Here is a 16,082-nt window from a genome sequence, read left to right on the forward strand (position 1 = left end):
AATGCCATTAGAAGGCCTAGGACAATGATGGTGAACCTATGGCATGGGTGCCAAAGATGGCACACAAAACACTCTCTGTGGGTATCCAGCCACCCTCCCTTCAACCCCCTGCTTCGAGTTCATTACTAGAAAGGCTGAGGGACTTGGACTGAATAGCTTCCCTCCCCCTCTCCACTGTGCCTGATGACATTTTTTCATATCACCCACCTCTCTGCTCAGCAGTCCAATGGGAGTGCATAGGAGAAAGGTGGGCAGCTCACAGGAGGCAGAGCTGGAGGGAAGCAGAGCACTGGGGCCATTCCCCTCCCCCTTTCCACACATGCTTTTCAGCACCTACCCCTCTGCCCAGCAGCCCAATGGGAGAGCTGCTTCTCTCTCCTGTCTGGGGTAAGGGGGTAGTGAGGCATGGCACTCATCTCTGATAGGAGGCTGGCACGGCACTCAATCTAGGGAGTGGGGTGAGGGTAGAGCCTGGCACTGCATCTCTAAAAGGTTTGCCATCACTAGTCTAGGACTTACTTTTGTCAAAGCCAAAGAAATTGTTTGGATATAGGATACAATGGATAAATGGGTACTTTTCTTTGAGGAGAAATAAAAAATGCAAGGTTTGTAATGCAACAATATTTTATTTAAAATATTTATAAAGCTATTGGGGAGTGGGGTGGGGTGGGGGGCAGCAGCAAGGAAGTAGCCAGGTGGCTTCAGAGGGTTAAGAGTCAGTTTTAGAGACAGGAGGTCCTGGTCTCAAATCTGGCTGCAGATACTTCTTAACATTGCCTCTGGGCAAGTCACTTAATTAAACGTTGCCTGGACCTTACTATTCTTCTGCCTTGGAACAAATACACAGTACTGATTCTAAGACAGAAGGTAAGGATATTTTAAAAAATAGAACAAGTTATATAGAGAAGATAGTGCACACTGAAAGCTATAATATATAAATATAAATCATTTGACATTAAACTCTTACAGGCTCTCATATGGAAACAGGTTACAAAAAGAGCTTACACATCTTAAAATGGAATTAAGAGATTGAAAGAATTCTAGATGTCATATAGTCCAATGGCTTCAATTTAGAGGTGAGAAAAATACTGCCCAAAGAAAGTGAATGACTTCTTCAAGGTCATACATGTAAGGGTACAGAAGTAATTCAAAACCAGCCTAATTCCAGCTATAGCATATTTCCCACTATATCCCACTGTCTATACAAGTGAGCCAAGGAGTGGCAGATGAATTTTAACAATTTGAATAAATTGGAAGTTGCTGAAATATGTGCCACAGTCTGGAAGTCATCATGAACTGGCCCATTATTAGGAAATAACTATTGTAATGATGCTCAAAGTAGTCTGTTTTAGGATTATTATGGCCTAAATAGTATTACCTCTGTTTTACAAAGGCAGAAAATTGAAGGCCAGTAGTCTTAAGTGGCTTTTCTGTAATAATACGATTAGTAAATGATGGCTGTGAGACTGAACAGAGGACTTAAGATTCCAAGACCAGTAATTTTTCTAATATAAAGTGTAGGTTGATTTCCTAAATATGCAGCAAAAAAGTGCAACAAATGATTACATGTTAAGAAATCTATAAAAGGAAAGGGAAAATATCCTATTCATATAAAATGATGTAACAGTTCCCATATAGTAGAGAATAACTAAAATGACTGAGGGATGAGGTTTAGGGAATTGCAATATTTAGACAGATTTACAAAAATAAGGATCTCTCAGTATAAAAGATACAAGGTGACAGGTATGACTGAAATCTACAAAATGTCAGTGAATAAGGAATATGAATTGTTAATCAAATTTTGAGATACTAAGACACTGAAATGAGGGAATTAAATGCTTAGAATAACAAGTTACATTTGTATAACACTTTTATTACTTCATTTATTCTTCATAAAGAACCCTGAGATTAAAGTTTTCATGAAGTCTTTAGTCACGGAAAAGAAAGTGTTGCTCAACACAATGGGTAATACATTTCTGGACTTCTTTATAGAATAAGGAGAGTATATGAAAAGTGTTCCAATTAGCCAGAAGCAAAATGACTATAAGAAAACCTAAACTTTAAGGATGAATTCACGGAGAAAAGCTATGCTTGTTTATGCTGGTTTACTGCAGGCTTTTTATGGCATCAGATTACTGTCATGAATATATTTCAGGATATGTAATTGAGAAAAGTATATCTATTTCTGTGTCTAAGTTGAAATATAGGAATTGTTCTAATAATTCATTCTAATGGATGCTGACTAAATGACAGATTGGTCCCAAATCTTATCAACCCACCTATAACATTTCACATAGGTTTTTTGTTAGATTTTGTTTCTTTAGATATTCAAATGGAAAACTTTTTTTTGTGTATTGTAAATGCTGCTAACCAATATATTTTTAAAGTTGAGTCTATATAAATGCTCATCCCTGCACAAAGCTTTTCCTGTAGCCTTTCAAAGAAAAACAAACAAAAAACTAATCATTTCATAAAATAACAATTTTATATTTTTATTTTATAACAGTCCATACTTCTATGAAAACATATGCAACATACTCACTAGAATTATATTATTAAATTAAAAAAACTACAGTAATAGTAAATATTTATAAAAGGATATTGAGCATTTTTTGTTATTTGTAAATTTCTTTGGTAGAACTTTGTAAATATTAAGAATTTATGTAAGACTATTTCTTATTTTATAAATTTAACTAATTGTTTTTATTGATGGTTATATATATATAACAGAAAATGAAAAAAATTTACAAAATTATTTAAAATAAAATATTGGGGGAAAGAAGAGTTACCTAAGTTAATTCAGAAAACATAATTAAAAATTTTAAATCTCTAGTATGTTGATGTTTTAGGAAATTTCAGTCCAGGGCTAGGCATTTTTTAAGGAGTTTGATAAATTTCAATGCCACTGCCACCTTTCTGGTAAAAATGGATACCCAAAAGGACATGATCAGCATGACAACTCCAATTTTTTGTTTATATTATAAATTTAAAGTATGTACTACTCAGAAACAGGTATTGGGAAGGTAGTATGTTCACCTTCTTCTCCTGGAGATAGGCAGTTACAGGCAACAAGATTTTACTGATGTTTAGTTTTCTGAAGAAAGTTTCAACTCCTGACCCCAAGAATTCCAAACTCCTGAAAAAGATGGTGAAATAAAAAATCTATACTTACACTTCAGTACTTCAAGGACCTCTGATTTCCTTGGTGTAGGTACCCCACTCCACCGATACAGATCCCAACCCCTCCATCATTTGATAGGTAGACTTTGAGTATGGCCAAAAACCAATCACCACATGGTTATCAAGACTGGTGAAGAGACTCTTAGGGCTTGGGTGGTTTGATTTTTGAACAACTGACAAAGTTTGTTATTAAGGATTTCCTAGCCTGGTAGAAGTTGTTAAGAGGTTAATACACTGCTGGCATACTCATTAAGATTCCATCTCCATCTAATGATGAAATAAAATAATCTTTGTAATTTCAGGAAAGGGAAGTATCAACATCAAGCTCCTCTAGGCTATTTTATTAAATATTAAAATGATTTAATCTCTGGGGTAAAGTGCTTATTTCCCCAAATAGAGACATATGATTAGGATCAGACCATTCAGTACTGAATCATGTAACTAATGCCAGTTTTTCAGATCTATAACTTTGAAATATACAAGTCAGGTATCAATCACAAAAACAATTTGTCCAGTTAATAAAAATTGATTTGTTACTCTCTCTTAAATGTTTACCAATATATCTATCTATAATATCTGTACCATTTTCAGTCAGAGAATTATCTCTTCATGCTATTTATAAGACAGTTTCTTTACTTACTACAGTCAAGAGATAGAATATTAAATTATGTAGTGAGCAGTTCCAGAGCTAAGAGCTACTGGAGAATCATATATCAGGCAAGATATCAAGTAGGCCTTACTGGGGTCACATCTACCAATCCTCACACTCTGCCTCCCCAAGGTAGAAATCTGATTTTTATCTAAGTAGTAGCAGAGCAGGTTGTCTCTAATCTATTCCACCCAATCAATGGTCTCTACTGCTATTAACATAAGATAAAAATAGAAGACACTCAAAAATGGAATCAATTGTTCTTTAGAGGTATGAGGAATTTGCTTATAAATCCATCTGGTCCTGGAGTTGTTTCTTTGGGAGTTAATTTATGGATAGTTCAAAAAAAAATTTTTTTAGATTGAGTTGATTTTTAAAAATTCTCTACTTCTTGTTTTGTTTATCAATGACAGAGGTAAAGGTGGTATAATCAGAGATTTAACTATCTGCAAGGCTTTTTCATTTGCGGGATCAATAAAAGCAGTATGTTGAATTTATTACTTCCCTCATTACTACCTCATCATCAGTAACTGGCACAATTCCTTGCATATAGTCACTCATCAAATATTAAATGATTTAATTTTACTTCTGCTATCATCTACACAGAAGTGAAAGAACTAAAAACTTTACCCATACCCTTATGTAAACTGTACTACCCTTATGATTCTGTGCCATATTCTGCATTGTCCTGTATTCCATATATGTGGGAACAATAGCTCTCAACTAATTTGAATGAAAAAGAGGTTTAATTAGTGGGAAAGACTGCTCCAATGGGCCACTGTACAATGGAAAGATTCCCTGGAACCAGAAGAGACCCTTTCTCAATCTGAGTGAGATCTTACAGTTATATTATTTCAAAATGGGGAACAAAGGGATGGGATTGGAATATATAATCTTTAAGGATCTCTTCATGATTATGATAGGAGCTAGGATAATATGTTTCCCATGTGGATATTATTAAGCACATTTTGCTTAAGACCTATATAAAGATACTACTATATTTCACTTTGAGGGTGGCCAATTATAAAACATCTTGATGAAAATATATTGCCAAAGGTCATATGTTTACTAGAAAGGACTTTTTTCTTGCAGTCAAATCAGTCTTGCCTCCTGGTTATTTCCAATTGCTAATTAGATTCCATCTAGTCGGAAAGTTCCATGAAAACAGGGACTATGCCTTATTTCATCTTTACATTCTTCAGTGTCTAAAACATGTTCTTTGTGTATCAAACAGTTATCAGTACTACTTTTAGAATGGAATCTTTTGTAGGAGCTAAGGAGAGAAGAAACAAAAGTGCTGAATATTTAAAAAGCCAAGGCTTTTTAACAGAAAGTAAAGACTAGAATTAAGGCAGAACTGATTCATATTGGTAATACTCTTACCTCAAATACACTAGATAGTTGGAGGTTTGATTCTGAGTATATAATTATGGATACAGATAATCTGTATGTATCATTGTATATTCCAATCTCTTATTTTAACCTCAAAGACAGTTATATCCACAAAAGTGTTTTTGCTCCCTGCTTCATTCTTTTTGACATATATTCTTATGGAGTTAGAAAAAGTCAGTTTGGAGCCAATAATAGGATATACTTATTTCTCTTGAACACAACCTATGTTAGTCCCTGTTTACATGCTTTTATGAAAAGAAATAGTATAATTAATTAAGCCCCATTTCTGAAGAAGAGAGAGAAAGGTGGTAGGAAGAGGGACTGAAGGGTATTAAATCATCTAAAAATCAGGTCATGAGATGGCTGGTGAAAATTTTAGTGGGCAAATTTCTGGCAAATACCCATCAAGGTTCTACATACATATCACCATCTAGACATATTTATTATATTCCTGTACCAAGGTTTTAATAAATACTAATTTTATTCATTAATATTCAAGTATTCTTAAATGTAATTATTAAAGGATAAAGCTTTAGAACTTATTCAATGCTAAGCTACAAAAGATTATATGGACATTAGGATTAATAATTATCAAATATTTTATTTGTTCATTTACAACTGGTAAAAACTTCATGTTGATAGCTAAATTCAATTATTTTAATAACAGAAGACATCCCTTTTCTTACCTGGTTGTTTTTTTTTGTTCTGTCTTTCTCCATTAGTCACTGGCTGTTTACTTGTTATACTACTGCCTCTTGACTGGGTATTTAATACTTTAGTAGCAGGTCCCAGGTTTGCTGCTATAGTAGGCAACTGCTGACCTCTCTTTAGAAGTTGTTTATGTTCCTGGTGCCGAAATCGTGGTGGTACTTCACCACGAGGGTAACGAGGCAAGGCCTGCTGCTGTTGCTGCTGAGTGCTGGCTGTGGCCCGCTTGGCATTATTCTGAGTGCTGGTTGCTGTGGAAGTGCCGTTAGTAGAGTTGGCAGGCTGAGGCTGGCTTACACTGGGCTTTATCTGTTCTGGCACTAATACCAACAAAAAGAAAGAAAATAAAAGAAAGGTTAGCCAGTACACAACTACAGCAAGAAAAAAATTAACAAAAATAAAACCTATGAAATACAATGCTATGGGAAATATAAGATATGCTTCAAATGGGCAGGGGCATAAGCATTAATGAGTGAAATAGTTCATTAATTAAGAACCAGCAGTCAAAATGTGTCACTATCAATGACCAGTTCACAAAATGGGTAGAGGTGCTCGTACTTTGCTTCCATGACAGTACTAGAATAAATTCCAATTAATTACATTATCATGTAATTAGAGGATCTAGAAAATATAAAACTACAGCAATTCAGTGCCCAGTGCTTCTGAAAATATCCCCAAGTGTTTGTATTTTTTTTTTGCCTGTTTCAAATTGTTCTATCCTTACCTGTTTCCCCCCCTGTTGAATATCACTTAAAATAAAAGACAACAAGTAAAGGGAAATTTAAAACTTATATGGGAGAAAAAAATGCTGCTAAAGAAATGAACATAATCAATTAATGACCAATAGAAAGATGCTTAAAAGCAATGATAACCAAAGAAACATAAATTAGACCAACTTGAAGACATAATCACCTCCCTCTTTCACCAAAATAGGCAAATATGAAGACAACAAAATTAAATGTTAGGAAACAATTGTAGAGCTATAATGGACCTCAGAGACTCAGATAGTTGTCAAGATGAACTTGAAGCAAAATCAGGACTAAGTCCCTGGCCTTCTGACTGTTTCCACCAAAGTGGCCTGTCTGAAGGAATGAGAAGGGTTTGTTTGGAAAAGAATGATTTAACAACTAGAGACTTTTCAGTGGGGAGGAGAAGGAAATTAAGTTAAACTAGCAACAGGAACCAGATTGTGGAGGGCCATGGTATCTAGGCTGGAATTCAGACAATGTAAACATAAACAAATCATAGATAGGTGATATATGAAACAATGTAAGTAGCATTTAAGTGGTATGCAATATAAATTAAGAAAGGGTCAAGTTTAGGGTAAAGATGGGAGGTGGCTGAAGCTGCTATAATAATAAAGACATGAGATCTATAAGGCTTAACGGGACATTTGGAACCTTTTAAAAGAAGTATAACAAATGAAGAAAACATTTTTAACACAAAGTGAGCAAACCCTTCAGGAAGAGGCGACAATAAAGAAGAAGGTGCTTCATATAGGTGAGTATGTATTAAGGATGAACATTTCAAGAAAGAACAACATTAAAGGGTTTAGTGCTATCATCCTTAAGAAATCAGCCATGTGATGATGACTTTTCTCATTTTACTACTTAGGATACTGAAACTCAGAGGCACTTTGCACATCCAAGGTTATATAAAAAGTTAAGTTGGGATTCAAACTCAAGAGTCTTCAACTAAAAATTTAGTGTGCTTATTTACACACTCTCTTTCTCCCAGAGCTATCACTTCTAGGCTTAATTGAAAATTTTTATCATTTACCTCACAAAAACATGCACACAAAAATGTCTATTCTCAACACTCTCCCCAATTTAATCCCTTTTAATTTACTTATCTATATCAATATTCCCACAACTGTCCCAGTCATTTAAACTTTAGAAGACCTCTTTGACCTATTATGTTGTTATCTATTTACTTTTTTTCTTTCCTTTTTTAAAAAACTTTTACATTCTGTCTTAGAATCAATAATACAGTTCTAAGGCAGAACAAGTGGTAAGGGCTAGTCAATTAGGGTTAAGTGACTTACCCAGGGTAACAGAGCTAGGAAGTGTCTGAGGTCAAATTTGAACCCAGGTCCTCTCATCTCCAGGCCTGGCTCTCAAGCCATAGAGTGACCTAGCTGGTCACACCTTCACTTTCAATACTCAATCACTAAGTCTTGATGTCCCCTCTCCCCTTTCTTGCTTTCTATATTCCCAGTATGCTAGCCTAGTTTGTATGGCTAATTTTTTCCCCTCTTAAGATAATAATTTATTTATTTGGCAAACAGAATAGAATAAACTATTCTTATCAAACAGCATTATACTGAAAAACTTTTTTTTCAAAATTTTAAAGTACTTGCCTATTCGGCATTTCAAAATGCTCAAAGGCTCTGCTGTCTCTAACTGGGATAAATCTCATTGGTTCAATATCTAAATAACTGAAGTTGACTAAAACAAAACAACCTTTTAAATAAACCTTCAATGAAGTTTGAGGATACTCTCCCTAAAGAGGATTACAGACAAATTAGAAAGTTCCAGTACCCAGATTGGTCTATGATTCTCTTAGGAAGAACAAGTGACCAGAATTTATAGTATTTCTTTTTCTCTTCTTTAATTCTATCTCCCTCCAATGATTAAAGTATCTTTTGTATTGGAGGAAATAAGGGGAATTATGTACAATAGCTAACAAAACCAGGAAGTGAAAGTTTTCTTTTAAGCAGCTCTTTTTGTGATGAATCTGAATATGCTTCTACTTTAGGACAGTCAACAGAACCTCTTCAGGGGACAATTTAGATACAATTTTTAAAAATTACTTTGTGGGGCAGCTAAGTGATTCAGTGGATAGGGAACCAGGCCTGGAGTCAGGAGGACCTGGGTTCAAATTTGACCTCACATACTTCCTAGCTGGGCAAGGCACTTACCACCAATTGCCTAGCACTAACTATCTAGGAACAGTACTCATATTTATATAAATGAAAATATCATTAAAAGGCAGCTAAATGCAATAATCTCACTTCCTTTATTAGCAGGGATCTAAACCTAGTGTCTAGAAAATTAAAAAAAAAATTTGGTAACTATACAAAATGTCTTCAAAGTCTTAGTGCAGTTAAATATTTTAAACTATACTAAGGCTTTTGGGACAGCCTTTATTTCAAAAGATCTGCTTTTCTTTGTAATATTACGTTTTTTATTTTATTATGATTTTAATAAAAAAGGGATCCATGATGCAAAAAGGTTAAGAATCACTGCTTTAGATGGAGGTAGTATGTGGACAAGACATATACCACAGATGCTAAATGTCCCATATATGCTGACAGTAAGACTCAATTGCTGTGTTGGTTTGTTTTGCTCAACTTTCTATACTCATTTTTTGGGGTGAGATGCATGGATGGAGACAGACACATAAATATGGAAAAGCAGATGTGAAAGCAAAAAGGATCAATAAAACTTTGAGAACTATACATATATTTAATATATTGTATGTATTATCCATATAGAAGCTTGTTCCATATCACTATGAATAAAAGATTTTAGCAAGGTTTAGAATATTCTAGTAAAAACATAAAATCTAAGAATTATATCTCACTGCAGTATGCTGAGTCAATAAAATTACTGTTTTGCCTGCCAGCTAAAATGAATAAATGATTTATGGTTACAGAAAAAAACCTTCAACAAAATAGTAGAAAACTCTTAAATATTTTCATAGTAATGAGTCTAACTTTATTCACTGGGGCTAGGAGGAAGAAGAGGGTTTATATCATTTCCCAAGCAAGCAAAACACAATACCCTGAGAAGCAACAGACTATCATTCTAATGTAAAGTTCCTTATTTTCTATTAATTAATTTACATTAAATTAGGAGTTCACTATAACATTTCAGTTTATTTTAGGATACTCTATGGCTTTTGAAAAACACTTGCTTAGATACAATGATCTAAGATAATTCTGAGGGACTTATAACAAAGAATGCTATCCACCTTCACAGAAAAATGCTGGAGTCAGAATGCAGATCAAAGTATATAATTTTTTACTTTGGTCTTTATTTGGGGGTTTTGGTGTTATATGAGTATTCTCTTACAAAAATGAACAATATGGAAATATATTTTGCATGATAATATATGTATAACCTAGATCAAATTACTTACCAGTTCTGGGAAGGGAATGGAAAGGGAAGAAGGAAGACAGTCTGGATCATATCACTTTAGAAAACTTATGTAAAAAACTTATTACATGTAATTTGTAAAATATATTCACACGAAAAAGAAAAAAAATATTTGCTTGGGAGGATGAAACCAAGATAGCATAGAAAAAGCAGGAATCCACCTGAGTTCTCTCAAATTTACCTCCAAAAAACCTTAAAAGAATGCTACTAATTCCAGAATGGCAGAACCCATAAAAGAATGAAGTAAAACATTTTTCCTTCCAAAGATAACTTAGGAGGTCAGTTGGAAAGGTCTGTCATACAGAGGTGAGAGTGGAATGCAGTCCAGTGCAGGAAACAGCCTAGCAAGTCAACAATGAGGACCCACTGCGGTAAGTCAGCCAAATAGGCAGTAGTGACTTCTGGGGCTCTTAGCCCACAGACCATAAAGAGGCTGGGCAACTGTTTAGGAAGAGATTGTGGGTCCCTTTGCTGACATTGGGTTTAGTACTCTTGCAATGCCAATATATGGTTCCAGGTTGCACTCTCAGGGTGAGGAGGGACACCAATACATCAAAGCAGGTGGCTACGATAGAATGGGAACTCCAGTCACAGAGCCAAAAGAGTAGTAAAAAGAACTCTACTTAAATCATACCACTTTGGAAGAACCAAAAGCATAAAGACCTCCAGACCTAGCTCTAAAAACAGCTGCATAAAAAAACCTGAAGCCTGGGACAGTACCACTTCTATCCCAGGAGCAAAGCCCAACTTTATCACCAAGTTAGAAGGCTAGAAAAATGAGCAAACAACAAAAAAAAGAACCTGATCATTGAAATTGACTATGGTGACAGGGAAGATCAAAACAGCAAAGGCAGAAGAAGATTGAGCGTGATGCAAGAAAATCATGAAAAAAGTCAATAGCTTAGTGAAGAAGATACAAAGATTCACTAAAGAAAAGAACTCCTTAAAAAGCAGAATTGGTCAAATGGAAATAAAGGCATAAAGGTTCACTGAAGAAAAGAATTCCTTATTAGAATTAGGTAAATGGAAGCTAATTACTCCATGAGACATCAAGAAACAATAAAACAAAATCAAAAGAATGAAAAAACTAGAAGAAAATATGAAATACTTTATTGGAAAAACTGACTTGAAAAACAGATTCAGGAGAAATAATTTAAGAATTATTGGACTATCAGAAAGCCATGACTTTAAAAAAAAAAAGTCTAGATATCACTTTTTGAGAAAATTATCAAGGAAAACTGCCCTGATAGTCTAGAACCACCAGAGGGTAAAACAGAAATGGAAAGAATCCATTTTAAGAAAGAGAGATTGAAGCCAGATTACAAAGGACTTTTAAATGAGCAGGGGAAAAAAGAGTTTGTATTTTATCCTAGAGGCAACAGAGTCAGTGAAGCTATCTTAGGATCACTGAAACTTCTGGAGCAAGTTTTAAGTGTGATCAACATTTGAAAAAAACTCCAAATAATTAGGATACAGATTTTTCAAAAGAGCTCTCTCTTAAAAAATGCTTTAAAATATTGCACACTAGGAGTATAATAAACACATACACTAGTTACTGATGATTTTTAGATTAAATGTTGACAAATGTAAAGCTTGCTTAGTAGTATTGCTCATTTTAAATTTATATGGCATTAATTCCACAAGGAAGAGGAAACTGCTAAGTTAAGACACTTAGAATGTAGAAGGCAGAAGTAACAAATGACAGTACCTTGGGTAGAAAGTTTCATTCTAATAGAACTGCAAAAGAATGACTTTTTTTTAGTTTTTACTTTACTCCTAAACTGCCAATAAACTATTAAGAATAAGATTTAGTTTAATACCAATTTATTAAAAACAAGACCTTTAGCAAAACATTACTTCAATTCTGCCAATTATTCACTAAATCATAGCTAACCTGTTTTAATTTCAATCTCCCTAATTTCAACTTGATAGTTTTCAATAATTTCATAAAATGATTAGCATTTTATGTCTTCTAGATCTAAAAAAAAAAATCCTTCTAGATATTTAATAAAAATGCAAAATGCTTAGCAACTGGCAAATCTAAAAATCATCTGTTTATAAAATATTACTATGATTCTAATCTTAAGATAAAAGTTGTTTTTCAAATGCAACTCAAACAGTTTTAAGCATCTACAAAATACAAGACATATCACCATGCAACTATATCCTTATAAAATCGATAATTCCTTTTGATCTATTAAAACATAAATTAAACCACAGCCCTAAAAGTCCAAAATCATCCACTTTGTGACTTGGGCCTTCCTACAAGTAACAACAATGTTATCAAACAAGCACACAATTTCACAAGGCACAAACCTGAGAAGATCCTCAAAGTAGGTTAAGAAAGACTACATGGAAAGATTCCAAAGAAAGATGCTTCCAACTTCTGTTGCTTTCCCACTCTGTAGATTTCATTAGAAAATGGAGAAGCATGGTGTCATTTTACTGATAGAAAAGTACAGCTTGCCAACTTCTCCTCAATGAGGGGCCCAGTAACTTAAATTCTCCCTTCCAATTAAAAAAAGGCAGATGCTCCAATGATTCAGAGTAATTTTATTCAAATTGACTAACAATCAAATTCATTAGGAACAAACAGCAGCCCTACGCTGTCATAAAAAAAATTCTCTTCCTGTTAATAAATAAGCACATTGGGTATATTATAATGCTTTCCCTTGCATGTCATGCCCTAAAATGCTGTCAGTTCTGTAATGTTAAAGGGCAAATAGATAGACTTGGGCTTTCAAGCTGATACACTTAACATCTAGGCCTAGAATTTTCATAATAAAAAAAAAATGGTCATAGCTCTGAGCCCAGCTAGCTGATTTGGGAAACATCTACATAATTTTCTCATCCATTAACCCCTGCACATCCATGCTAGACTTCAGAAAATATCTATTTCAAGTAAGCTTAAACATAAATTTGGCCCCCTGAAATGGAAAAGTCAACAAACACAGCTTGACATAGTTTATAAAGTCACAGTTTAATAGCTAATTACTTTTTTAATTGCCAAAATTAAGAGAATGCCTTTTGTGAAATGAATTTCAAATAAAGCAAAAGGATTTAAACCTAAGCTTGTTTTAACATTAGTTTTAAGTATCGTGCTGAAATTATATTAATAAAAGTAACTCTGATGTACTTATAGTCTATATAAGCAAGAGATGCAAATATGAAAGATAAATCACTGTTAACATGAGAGTAAGTAGTCTCATTTTCCAGGTGGAGGATTGCCATAATCAGACAGCTAAGTACAGGCTTTCCCAAAATCCTAGTGCACTATAAAGCTAGTAAGACTTAATAGCAGGGGCAGCTAAGTGGTTTAGTGGCCTGGAGAATGGAGGTCCTGGGCTCAAATCTGGCCTCAGACACTTCTTAGCTTTGTGACCCTGGGCAAGTCACTTAACCCCAGCTGCCTAGCCCTTAATGCTCTTTTGCCTTGGAATTGACACTTAGTATCAATTCTAAGAAGGAAGCACTTTCCCCCCTTTTGATTTTGTTTTTATACTTATTTTTAAAATTAATTTATTTAATTAATCAATTTAGAATATTTTCCCAGTTACATGATTCATGTTCTTTCTGTTTCTGTCCCTTTCTTTCTTTCCCCTCCCGTAGCCAATGAGCAATTCCACTCAGTTGTACATGTATCATTGATCAAGATCTATTTACATATTATTAATATTTGCAAGTGATCATTTTGAGTCTACATCCCCAAACATATCTTCATTGAACCATATGATAAGGCAAATGTTTTTTCTTCTGTGTTTCAAGAAACAGGTTTTTAAAAAAAGGCTTAAACACCTTCAAAATTATTTTAGTTTAGTTTAATAGTTCTCTAAGTTATTCTAGCTTAAAACTGCATCAAAACTTTTGAGATACCTGGAATCTTTCTTGGAATAGGATGGACAGGCAGACAAGATCCTCTGATAAATGAGGTTATCTGGACAAGGTTTGGCATGTACCCACCACCTCATCAAATTCTACTTGATACTACAATGGAATGTAGTTCCAGTATAAAATCTCCTCCTTTACAGAATGTGTAAGTCAAAGTAAATATATGTATATGTATATGTATATGTATATGTATATGTATATGTATATGTATATGTATATGTATATATACATACACTCACAGTTGTCCCTTGGTATATCACGGTTCACTTACTGAGTCTTTACTATATTGCAGGTTTTAAAAAAATTGAATTCTGTATCACAGAGTTTTTCCTATATCATGGGATTTTGTGGATGAATACTGTACTGTATACAATAGAAATGCAGTATGCCACTATTGCTTGCACAAGTCTGCCAACCTGAGGTTGTACATGGCATACTATTGGCTGATAGAATGAAAAGCAACTATCACTGCACTATGTTCTCTATTCTGGGTGATGATTGGCTCAGTGACTGTAGGACTATACTGTAGACTATACAGTGACTGTAGACTATACTCTTATTAATGAGTATAGAAAAGGTTTATAGGAGAATGGGGTTTATAAAGCCTTAAAAATATATATAAATAATAAAATAAATATAATGCCACTACTTTGCGGATTTTCACCTATCACGGGCATCTCTGGAATATAATATCCCCCTCCCCCAAACAAACCAGCATTAAACAAAGTCATTTAGTACTGCACCCCAAAACTTTTTGCCAGAGGTCAATTATCTACAAGACAATGGGGATAGAAAAATGAACTAAGTTCTTTTTCTTCAAGGGGTTTATAATCCAAATGAGAGGTGAGACTGTAACACACATGAGTAACTAACAAGTAAAAGGCATAGGGAGGTTAAATAGAACTCATAAAATGCAAGTACTCTCTATGTGCAAATGAGGAAGCTACAAAGCAAAAGCTGTTCATATTTCAAGAATTTTGGGTCTAGTAAGACAACGTACAAACCAAACAGAGAGACAAAATATATCAAAATACTTAGAGAGGTAAGACATCCTATGAAGCAGGATGGATTCTGGGGAAGTTCTAGGGATGGAGCAGGAGAGATGGAATCCTAAGGGACTAAGTAACTCTTCAGAGGCACTGAGAAAGAGAGCAGGGAAAGGAGGAATCTCTGAAGTGAGAAACTATAAGATGCCAGAATGCCCTGGACCAGTAGTTTATGAGGCAATGAGGATTTCAGGAGGGTGAAAGATGATTTTGAAAGAGCTACATTGATTCTTACATCTAGAAATTTTTTTTTAATGGTAGAAGAGAGGAATAAGCTAATGAATTTTCAAGTGAAATGAGAACCTGAATTTTAAAAAGAACAAACAATAACAAAAAAACCTATGATGACCATCTACAGAACATCTGATTTGGAATTGGTCAACACTTAAGCCCCTCCTCCTTAAGGGCAGGAATGGTCTTGTATTCACTCACAGTTCCTGTACTGATGACATGGTTGTCTAATTAATTTTGGTTTCATGTAGCCGAGAATGAAAGGAAACTAAAATTAAGCAATATCTGCAATGGTTGTGAATTTGAGATTCTGTACAAAATACCACCATCATCACCACATTTAGCAAATAGAGGGATACTGTTAATAATCCCTGGAATGCTGAGAACAAAGAGTCCAAATAGCTTCCAGTTGACAGCTGGGTGGTTCTTTTTCCCCTATTTACTGTACTCAGTTATCTTCTTGAACTAACTTCTCAGTTTTTCTTACTTTCCTGAATTAGTCTCATGTTTCTATATTAATTTGGTTTTTCTCTCCATCTATGCTTTCTCCCCATATTTACATTTATTTATTTCTCCCTCTCCTTACCCAAGGAAAGATCAGAAAATTTTTACTACTAAAATCACCAATGTATCATCATGCTATGAAAAATACTCAGTTCAAAACTATTAACTGAACTTGTACTGAGTTCTTTTAAATTTTAGCTTTTGTTGGAAATTACTGCAATTGTGATTAGAGATGGATTTTGGGAAGGATTAGTTTTTTAAAGGCAGGATGGAATTTTATCCTTCTGGATTTTCTATCTTTCTAAGCAAATAAATTTATCACTG

The 16,082-nt window shown here is 34.3% G+C and overlaps 1 protein-coding gene across 25 annotated transcripts in view; it reads right to left on the minus strand.

The window, feature by feature from the left end:
• The window catches only part of TNRC6A (trinucleotide repeat containing adaptor 6A), a 303,084-nt gene that overhangs the window by 52,450 nt on the left and 234,552 nt on the right, over window positions 1–16,082 (minus strand). For 24 of the 25 annotated variants that reach the window (XM_056805836.1, XM_056805849.1, XM_056805845.1 and 21 more), the window contains one exon: window positions 5,908–6,249. In XM_056805836.1, the coding sequence (XP_056661814.1) occupies window positions 5,908–6,249 (342 nt within the window). Of the gene's footprint in view, window positions 1–3,036; window positions 3,137–5,907; window positions 6,250–16,082 lie in introns of those variants that run through there. The other variant, XM_016424100.2, reaches the window with a different exon arrangement.

This window comes from Monodelphis domestica, chromosome 7 (assembly GCF_027887165.1).
Source record: "Monodelphis domestica isolate mMonDom1 chromosome 7, mMonDom1.pri, whole genome shotgun sequence".
NCBI lineage: Eukaryota > Metazoa > Chordata > Mammalia > Didelphimorphia > Didelphidae > Monodelphis > Monodelphis domestica.